The sequence below is a fragment of the Callithrix jacchus genome, chromosome 10 (genome assembly GCF_049354715.1).
Source record: "Callithrix jacchus isolate 240 chromosome 10, calJac240_pri, whole genome shotgun sequence".
NCBI lineage: Eukaryota > Metazoa > Chordata > Mammalia > Primates > Cebidae > Callithrix > Callithrix jacchus.
Window position 1 is genome coordinate 17,049,218 of NC_133511.1, and position 9,660 is coordinate 17,058,877.

The following is a 9,660-nucleotide window of genomic DNA, read 5'->3' on the forward strand; positions in this document are numbered from 1 at the left end:
TAGGTTGCCTGTTCACTCTGATGATAGTTTCTTTTGCTGCTAATTAGATCCCATTTGTCACTTTTGGCTTTTGTTGCCATTGCTTTTGGTGTTTTAGTCATGAAGTCTTTGCCCATGCCTATGTCCTGAATGGTATTGTCTAGGTTTTCTCCTAAGGTTTTTATGGTTTTAGGTCTTATGTTTAAGTCTTTAATCCATCTTGAGATAATTTTTGTATAAGGTGTAAGGAAGGGATCTGTTTCAGTTTTCTGCATATGGCTAGCCAGTTTTCCCAACATCATTTATTAAATTGGAGATCCTTTCCCTTTGCTTGTTTTTGTGACGTTTGTCAAAGACCAGATGGTTGTAGATGCATGGCATTATTTCTGAGGCCTCTGTTCTGTTCCATTGGTCTATATATGTGTTTTGGTACCAGTACCATGCTGTTTTGGTTACTGCAGCCTTGTGGTATAGTTTGAAGTCAGGTAGTGTGATGCTTCCAGCTTTTTTTTTTTTTTTCCTTAGGATTGTCGTGGCTATTCGGGCTCTTTTTTGGTTCCATGTGAAATTTAAAATAGATTTTTCTAATTCTGTGAAGAAAGTCCATGGTAGCTTGAAGGGGATAGCATTGAATCTATAAATTACTTTGGGCAGTATGGCCGTTTTCACAATATTGATTCTTCCTATTCCTATCCTAGAACATGGAATGTTTTCCATTTGTGTCCTCTCTTATTTCCTCGAGCAGTGGTTTGTAGTTCTCCTTGAAGGGTCCTTCACATTTCTTGTAAGTTGTATTCCTAGGTATTTTATTCTCATCATAGTAATTGTGAATGGGAGTTCACTCACGATGTGGCTCTCTGTTTGCCTATTACTGGTGTATAGGAATGCTTGGAATGCTTGTGATTTTTGCACAGTGAATTTGTATCCTGAGACTTCGCTGATGTTGCTTATCAGCTTTAGGAGATTTTTGGGCTGAGACCATAGGGTTTTCTAAATATGCAATCATGTCATCTACAAACAAAGACAATTTGACTTCCTCTCTTCCTATTTGAATACGCTTTCTTTCTTTCTCTTGCCTGATTGCCCTGGCCAGAATTTCCAATACTATGTTGAATAGGAGTGGTAAGAGAGGGCATCTTTGTCTTGTGCTGGTTTTCAAAGGGAATGCTTCCAGTTTTTGCCCATTCAGCATGATATTGGCTGTGGGTTTGTCATAAATAGCTCTTATTATTTTGAGATATGTTCCATCAAACCTAGTTCATTGAGAGTTTTTAGCATGAAGGGGTGTTGAATTTTGTCAAAGGCTTTCTCTGCATCTATTGACATAATCGTGGTTTTTGTCATTGGTTCTGTTTATGTGATGGATTACGTTTATTGATTTGTGTGTGTTGAACCAGCCCAGAGAGGAGGAATCTAGAGAGGCAGTCTGGCTACAGTGGCCTTGCGGCGCTGCAGTAGGCTCTGCCCAGTTTTAACTTCGAGGGCAGCTTTGTTTACACTGTGAGGGGAAAACTGCCTATTGAAGCCTCAGTAATGGCAGATGCCTTTCCTCCTACCAAGCTCGAGTGTCCCAGGTCAACTTCAGACTGCTGTGCTGGTAGTGAGAATTTTAAGCCAGTGGATCTTAACTTGCTGGGCTCTATGGGCGTGGGATCTGCTGAGCAAGACCACTTGGCTTCCTGACTTCAGCCCCCTTTCCGGGGGGGTGAATGGTTCTGTCTTGTTGGCATTCCAGGTGCCACTGGGGCATGAAAAAAAATTCCTGCTGTTTGTTAGGTGTCTGCCCAAGTGGCTGCTCAGTTTTATGCTTAAAACCCAGGGCCCTAGTGGCATAGGCATCCCAGGGAATCTTCTAGTCTGTGGGTTGCAAAGACTGTGGGAAAAGCATAGTGTTTGGGCCAGAATGCACTTCCCCTCATGGCATAGTCCCTCATGGCTTCCCTTGGCTAGGGGAGGGAGTTCCCTGACCCCTTGTGCTTCCCAGGTGAAGCAGCACCCCACCCTGCTTCAGCTCACCCTCCATGGACTGCACCCACTGTCAACCAGTCCCAGTGAGAGGAGCTGGGTGGGTACCTTAGTTGGAAATGCAGAAATCACCTGCTTTCTGCATTGATCTCGCTGGGCGCTGCAGACCAGAGCTGTTTCTATTTGGCCATCTTACCAGCCATTCCAGGGTTTTTCTTTTCTACTGCATTATCAGGCTACAAATTTTCTGAACTTTTATATTCTTTCTCTTTTAAAACAGAATGCTTTTAACAGCACCCAAGTCACCTTTTGAGTACTTTGCTGCTTAGATATTTCTTCTGCCAGATACCCTAAATCATCTCTCTCAAGTTCAAAGATCCACAGATCTCTAGGGCAGTGGCAAAATGCTGCCAGTCTCTTTGCTAAAACATAACAAGAGTCACTTTTTTCTCCAGTTCCCAACAAGGTCCTCATCTTCATCTGAGACTACCTCCACCTGGACCTTATTGTTCATATAACTGTCAGCATTTTTGTCAAAACCATGCAACAAGTCTCTCAGAGGTTCCAAACTTTCCCACATTTTCCTGTCTTCCTCTGAGCCCACCAAACTGTTCCAGCCTCTACCTGTTACCCAGTTCCAAAGTTGCTTCCACAGTTTTGGGTATCATTTCAGTAACACCCCACTCCTGGTACCAGTTTACTGTATTAGTCCATTTTCATGCTGTGGATAAAGGCATGCCTGAAACTGGGAAGAAAAAGAGGTTTAATTTGACTTATACTTCCACTGGGGAACTGATTCTGGGGAAGCCTCAGAATCATGGCAGGAGGCAAAAGGCACTTACGTGGTGGTAGCAAGTAAAAATGAGGAAGAAGCAAAGTGGAAACCCCTGATAAACCCATCAGATCTTGTGAGACTTATTCACTATATGAGAACAGTATGAGGGAAATGGACCCCATGATTCAAATTATCTCCCACCAGGTCCCTTCCACAACACATGGGAATTATGGGAGTACAAGTCAAGATGAGATTTGGGTGGGGACACAGAGCCAAACCATATCAATAACTGTTTATAATGTACAAGGCAGTAGTAACAGTCCCATTTTCCTGGTGAAGAGTATGACTTAGGTTTAGTACTTTCAAACCCAGTGCTTTGCCTTTCCCTCCTGTCAACTAAAGACTTCATTCATGCATGGAAGTCTTTTGAACACACTTAGCCAAAGGCGTTGAGTTATTTACCTGCCCCTGCTTCTCTGATAGCCTAATTTGCAGTGAGAAGGCAGATGCTTCATTATTATTATTATTAGTTGGGATTAGAGATCTTTGACCAGTTGAGGGTCCTGGCAGAATGAGCTCTCTTGGATCACCTGGGCCCTTAAAAATCCGATGGTGCTCAGAACTGGTAAGGGGCTCAGGCCCCAATGTCCCCTATGCCTCGCTTGGCATCAGCAGAGAGCAAGGGGCTGGAACAGATGAGGTGCAGCTTCCCAGGGTTGTATACATGCTGTCCCGGGCTCTGTCATTGCTCTGCTTAACTCCTCTCAACCATGGTGGTGGTGGTGATGAGAGTAATGATAATTGGAGCAGTGATAATAATGACCATTTGTGGCTGATGCGGTGGCTTACCCCTGTAATCCCAGTGCTTTGGGAGGCTGAGGCTGGAGGATCACTTGAGTTTGAGGCCAGTCTTGCCAGCATAGCAAGACTCTGTCTCTACAAAAAAAAGAAAATAATAATAATAATTAGCTAGGTGTGGTGGCACACACCTGTGGTCCTAGCTACTGGGAGGCTGAGGTGGGAGGATTGCTTGAGCCCAGGCAATTGAGGCTGCATTGAGCTGTGATCACGCGACTGCACTCCAGCCTGGGTGACAGTGAGACTTCATTTGTAAAAACAATAATCATAATAATAACCATTTAGTTAACAATAACCATTAGAGAGTTTTTAAGGTGTGGGCATGGTGTTAAGCATGTGACATACTGTCTCTTATGTAATTCTCTTGACTGTGAAAAGTCAAGTTCTCTTTTCCAGATGAGAAAGCAGACTACAGTCATTTGGTCAAGATCACCCAGTCACCAAATGGCAGGGTTGGAACTCCAGCGTCTGTGTGGGTAGTCATTTCTCCTGTTTTCTCCTTGGCTGCAGGAGACCAGGCGCCTGGATGAGATGAAGTCAGCCATGCGAAAAGGCCACAACCTACTGAAGAAGAAAGAGGAGACGCTGAATCAGCTGGAGTCTTCTCTTTGGGAAGAGGTGCAACCCCATGGCCACATAGCCCAGTGTGGCCCTGGCCTTCCTCTTCTATTCTTGGGATTCGGTTGGGTTCTTTGGTCCTACATCAGGGGGAGTTGGGCCTCTAGGGCCCAAGATTGGCAGTACATTTGTCTTCTGGCTGATGAAAGTGGCAGTGGCTTCAGTTCTGAGTTTGTTGAAGTCAGCTGTGGGTTTGGATACCTGTGCTAAACGGTCCTGAGTATACCTGGAACCTCTTGCTAAAGGTGCCTGAGAGGAGTGCCTAGCCCTTACCCTGTCCTGGTCCCTAAGGAGAGGTTTGACTAGGGTGTCAGGAATGGACACACATGAGAGGTTTTCCTACCTGCTCTGGGACCTTGTGGACTTTCTCCTGGATGTCTGAGGCTTAGATATTGCAAGGGGAGGCTTAGCTGGAGTCACACTGCAGGGAGAGCTTACTGGGAAGGGAGGTGGCGGTCTGTGTGGTCCTGATGGCACTATTGCCTATGTCTCAGGCATTTGGGACATATGCTTAGCCTTGTCTCTTTCCTACCCTGCTGTGGGGCAGCCTGTGTGATTTGCCTCCCCCGGGGTGCCTGGTGGAACTCTGGGCCCCAGAAGAGTCTACTCACCAAGTCCTCAATCCCCACACATCACAAGGGTAACAGCCTATATGCTGCCTTGAATTCATAGCAACAGTGTTGCTAGGAGAACAAGTGGAGATGGCCATGTTTCACAGGTTTGCGTAAGAAAACCAGCTTAGAGACAAAACATACAGCGGAACCTAGCTCAGTGTCCTAGCCACTTCTAGGAAGGAAAGAGGAAGGGTGGAAAGCACGTCATACAGGTTGGTCATAACTGCTGCCTCTACCCCACAGGCCTCAGATGAGGGCAGTCTGGGAGGAGCCCCCACCAAGAAGGCAGTAACCTTCGACCTCAGTGACATGGACAGCCTGAGCAGTGAAAGTTCCGAATCTTGTTCCCTGCCTCACAGTGAGTGGTGGGGGCAGCAGAAGAGTGAGTCAGGGAGACATGGGGTGAGGACCATGGTATCCATGGAATGGGAGGAACTTGCGAAGTGGAAGAAAGAGCCTACTTCCCTCAGCCCTGCAGAGAGAGGCATCTGTGAGCCGGTGTCTGGACTAGATGCTCAGTCAATGCTGGGAAGGAGCCAGGACATCTAGGTTTGCCAGCACATGGGGCTGAAAGGTCAGGGAAGCCTTCTGAATGCTGCAGAGCACTCTGCAGTGTGGCCCCTGGCCCTGCCCAGGGCCTCCTGGGGTGGGTGTTCTCTCTCAGCTGCTCTGGCCCGTATGTGACAGAAGGGCCCTCTCCCCTTCCTTCTCTCTGGGTACCTGGGACCCTCACCCAGGGCCTTGCCCTGGAAACCTGTTTCTCATGGCCAGCTTCTCACCTGCACTATCTGAAACACAGAAGCCGTGCCATTCCCTGACCCACTCATAAGTCTGAGGGGCTGTTGTCTGGAGAAGCAGGGAGGGGTGGCCAGTAGGGTGCTGCCCTGCCAGCTGTGTCTGGAGATGGTCCAGGGTCCCGAGCTTGAGTCCTTTGCCACCATCCACCTCTTCTTTCAGTCGCCTCAACCCCGACTCTCGCCTTCCACAATATCCATGAGTTGAGCCACTCCCTCCGGCAGATCAGCAGCCAGCTGAGCAGCGTCCTTAGCATCGTGGACAGCCTCAACTCTCAGTCACCGCCACCACTCCTCACCTCCACGCAAGCCCACCTCCCTCCCCGGGCCTCCAAGAGCACCCCCACCACCACCTACTATGGCTCCCTGGCCAGGTTCTCAGCCTCATCGTCCGCTACGCCTACGTCCACCCAATGGGCCTGGGATTCAGGGCCGGGTCCCAGTATCCCCTCCTCTGTGGCCCAAACAGTGGATGACTTCCTGTTGGAGAAATGGCGCAAGTATTTTCCATGTAAGCCCCACTTTGGGCGGAGCCTTCCCACGTGCTTCCGCCTCCCCTTCCTTCTTTTCTTCTACCCTCTTTCTTCTGCTACTTTTTTCCTCTCCTCTTTTGCATCCCTTTGCCCCGCCTCTCCTCCCCCAATGTTGCCGTAGTCCATTGCTCCATTGACTCCACTTGTGGGTCCCTGGGGAAGGAGACATTTCGGGTGGCCCTGCAGCCAGAAGTACTATAGGTCAGGATGGTTTAGATGGAGCCTGGCTGACTGGGGGCCTTTATTAGGGATTCTGGAGCTCAGCAGAACCTAAAAGATCATGTTGTCATTATCTTAATAGCTACCATCTTGTACAATACATCATGGGCCAACCAGTTTACATATATTTTTTCATTTAGTTCTTGTAATAATTCTCTGAGGTAGTAATTATTTATCCCCATTTTACAGATGGGGAAACTGAGTTTCAGAGAGGTTAAGTAGTATGTTCCAGAGTACCCAGTGAGTGAGTAACAAACTCAGTTGTGACTCCATGTCTCTGTGACTCCAGGATTCTGCTTGGAACCTCTTGGCTGTGTGGCCAATTCTTTGCTTCTGAGCCAGGTGGCGTCCCCTGGTCTCAGCCCTGCTGAGGATTATGAAAAGCCATAAAACATAGGCATTTGAGGGAAAACGAAATATCTTCATTCTGCCCTAACTCAAATTGAAAAGTAGATTTAAAAGTAGTTTTAAAAATAAGTAGGACCATTCCTGTGTCTCATCTGTCTCTGGCCTCCAGCCACTGAACCTTTTCCTTTTATTGTTTATTCTTGGGAGGCAAGAGGTGCTGGTGAGCAGGGTGGTGGCTGCGGCCCATTTCTGAGCCCTGTCCCCATGCTCTTCCAGCTGGCATCCCGCTGCTCAGCAATGGCCCTGGCCCGCTGGAGAACAGGCTGGGTTACGTGTCTGCCAGGTGAGCCTCCCTGGGAGCTGGTTGGGGTGGAACCTCAGTTGAGCTGCTCACTGCACTCCCCTGGGCTGGTGGACCTCTAAGGGGAGCAGACCTCCTGGTCTTACCTCAAGAAATCAAGCAGGGCTCTAGTTCACAGAGCTGTCCCCACTTGCCTGGGTCTGAGGCGCCCTTCGCAGCCAGGGTCCCAGTGAGGAAGGGCTGGCCTTATCTCGCCAACCCCCCATGGGGAGGAGACAGCCCCTGGTTGGACCAGGCCCCCGTCCTTCCCTCTAGCCCCACCAGTCCTGGAGGTCTGGCCTTTGTCTTTGCCCTTGAGCTCTTGTTTGCTTCCTATGGCTCCCTTCTTCCCCAAGTCCTGCTGAGCAACATCTGGACTGAGAGGGACACCCTGTGGAGGAGACAGACGGGCAATTATTTAAACTGATTATTAATTTTCCATTCATTTTATTCCTTGCCAAATGTATTCCTCCCAGCTCCCTTAGGCCCCTAACTGTGTAGTACCCCCTCCACCATTCCTTTGGCCAGCTTGAGAGCTGACACTGGCCAAGGATTGAGTTGACAGAGGGGAGTGCTTTGCTGATGAGGTTGGCGGGAGCAGGCAGATGTGGGAGCCCAGAGCCTTGTATCAGTAGCACCCAGCAAGGGGGTAGAGGGCATCAACCGCCTTTCCTTTTGGGAACTGTTCTGGAGGGGCAGCTGTTTTGAAGCTTTGAATTGCTAGAGGCCTTGGAAAAAACTGCCCTGGTAGCTGAGAGGAAGAGCGAGGAGGCTATAGATGTGATGGCCTCTGTGGATCCTCTGGCTCTCCCATCCCCCATGCCTCCTGTCTCCCCGCCCATGCTGTCTTCTTCCTTCCCAGTGAGCAGCTCCGGCTCCTACAGCACTCCCATTCCCAAGTCCCTGAGGTGGGCAGCACCACCTTTCAGGGCATAATTGAGGCCAACCGGAGGTGGCTGGACCATGTCAAGAATGACCCCAAGTTGTATCCTTTTACCTGGTTCCCTGTGCTTGTGCCCTGAGGGGCTGAGGAGGGTCCTGTTCAGCCTTTGACCCTTTATGGCCCATGGCCATGCCCAGTGACTGCAGTTTTCCTTCACCATGTGGCCAGACATCTCTTCTCTTCAGCGCCCAAGCCAACAGCTACTTTGAGTCTTGTGCAGCTGGGCCTGGATGAACACAACAGAGTGAAGGTGTTCCGCTGCTGAGGCCCTGAGCAGGGGATTGGGGCAGCCTGGCCTCTCGTCCACCCAGACCAAGTGCCTGAGAAGCTGCCTGTGTTCTTCCATCTGAGAAAGCACTCTCCTGCCCGCTTTGCTACTTGCCCCACTTGGGACTTGCAGGAGCCACCAGCGACCAGGGGGTTGAGTGGAACAGTAAAGCTATACACTCTATAACCACGTAACCTATCTTGGGCTGAAATGTGTGGACTTGTACGAGCTCCTATATTGACATGGGAAGCTGATGGTGTGCGGTGGCTGCGGGGCATCAGGGCTGGGAGCCCTTTGGGAGGAAGGGAGGTGTTAGAGGAGCTGCCTTCGAGGCTCAGGGAGTGCCTTTGGAGCTGGTTGGTTCCTTGGCCTGCAGCGCACTGCTGGTGGCTCCCAGGAAGGTTGTGTGTACGATTCTTAGTTCATCAGTATAAAACCGCCCAGCATGTGTGTTCCCTGGGACCCGGTTTCTCTGGCCCCACATCTATCTATAATACCTCAACCTCGGAGCAGACCCTTTCTTTTTTTTTCTTTCTTTTCTCTCTTAATTTTTAATGTCTCCTTTCTTGAGCATTCCGTCTCTTCTTGACTCTCTCAGGATTGGGCTCAGCTGTCTAGAGCCCTGCTGGAGGGTGCTGGGGGCTGTCCCTCTGCAGGCACTATGCTTTCCTCAGGGCCTATTTTCAGGAGCACGCCTCCTGCTCCCTGGAGCCATCCCAGCTAGAGTCTCGGGTCTCAAACACAGCTTCTCCAGGAGGCCACAAAAGACTGGGATGGCCTCTGGTCCTCGTGACAGTTTTTATCTTCCTAGGATATGCTGAGTATATTCACAGGTGTTGTTTCCATCATCTTTTCTACCTGTGCCATCCCTGCCCTGATTCCATGGCTGCTTCTTCTCAGGGAAGCAGGCAAGCAAGGGGTTAGGTTGGTGCCCGGCCCTGGCAGTGAGGGGTTTTGTGCAGTTGGAGATAGGGCAGCAGAACGGCCTGCAGCCCTGCTTCCTGTCAGTGGGCTCTTGGGTGGGGGATTTGCAGGGGATGTTCTCTGACGTTTGTCCCATTGTTTAAATAAAATGCACCTATATTTGTTTTTTTGGAAAACTGTGGGGTAGCCTTTGCCCCTCTAACAGAAACTATCTCCTGCTGTCCTCCAACTCATTTCTTGGTCATGGAATACGAAACTAAGATGCAGCTTGATGTTGATCTCCTCAGATGCTTTTTAGGCATCGGCCCACCACACAGAAAACTTCATTTCATCGTGTGGCTCATTATGTGTGCTTTGGGAATAGCTCATGTGATGCAGCCAACTCTAGTGATAATGCTGGTTTTTTTCTGCGTCAATTAAATCTCTGCACGTCCATTTTCTAGAAGGCAGTCGTGTAAATATGTCTCCTCCTCTTTGGAGGC

At 49.4% G+C, this 9,660-nt stretch overlaps 1 protein-coding gene across 50 annotated transcripts in view; it reads left to right on the forward strand.

Moving 5' to 3' along the window:
• Window positions 1-9,389, forward strand: part of CEP164 (centrosomal protein 164) — a 77,826-nt gene extending 68,437 nt beyond the window's left edge. For all 50 annotated transcript variants that reach the window (XM_035264657.3, XM_078339555.1, XM_078339558.1 and 47 more), the window contains 6 exons: window positions 4,088-4,195; window positions 5,053-5,167; window positions 5,767-6,114; window positions 6,980-7,046; window positions 7,906-8,028; window positions 8,155-9,389. In XM_035264657.3, the coding sequence (XP_035120548.3) occupies window positions 4,088-4,195; window positions 5,053-5,167; window positions 5,767-6,114; window positions 6,980-7,046; window positions 7,906-8,028; window positions 8,155-8,251 (858 nt within the window). In that variant the 3' untranslated portion in view covers window positions 8,252-9,389. The remainder of the gene's footprint in view (window positions 1-4,087; window positions 4,196-5,052; window positions 5,168-5,766; window positions 6,115-6,979; window positions 7,047-7,905; window positions 8,029-8,154) is intronic.
• The last annotated feature ends 271 nt before the right edge of the window (window positions 9,390-9,660 follow it).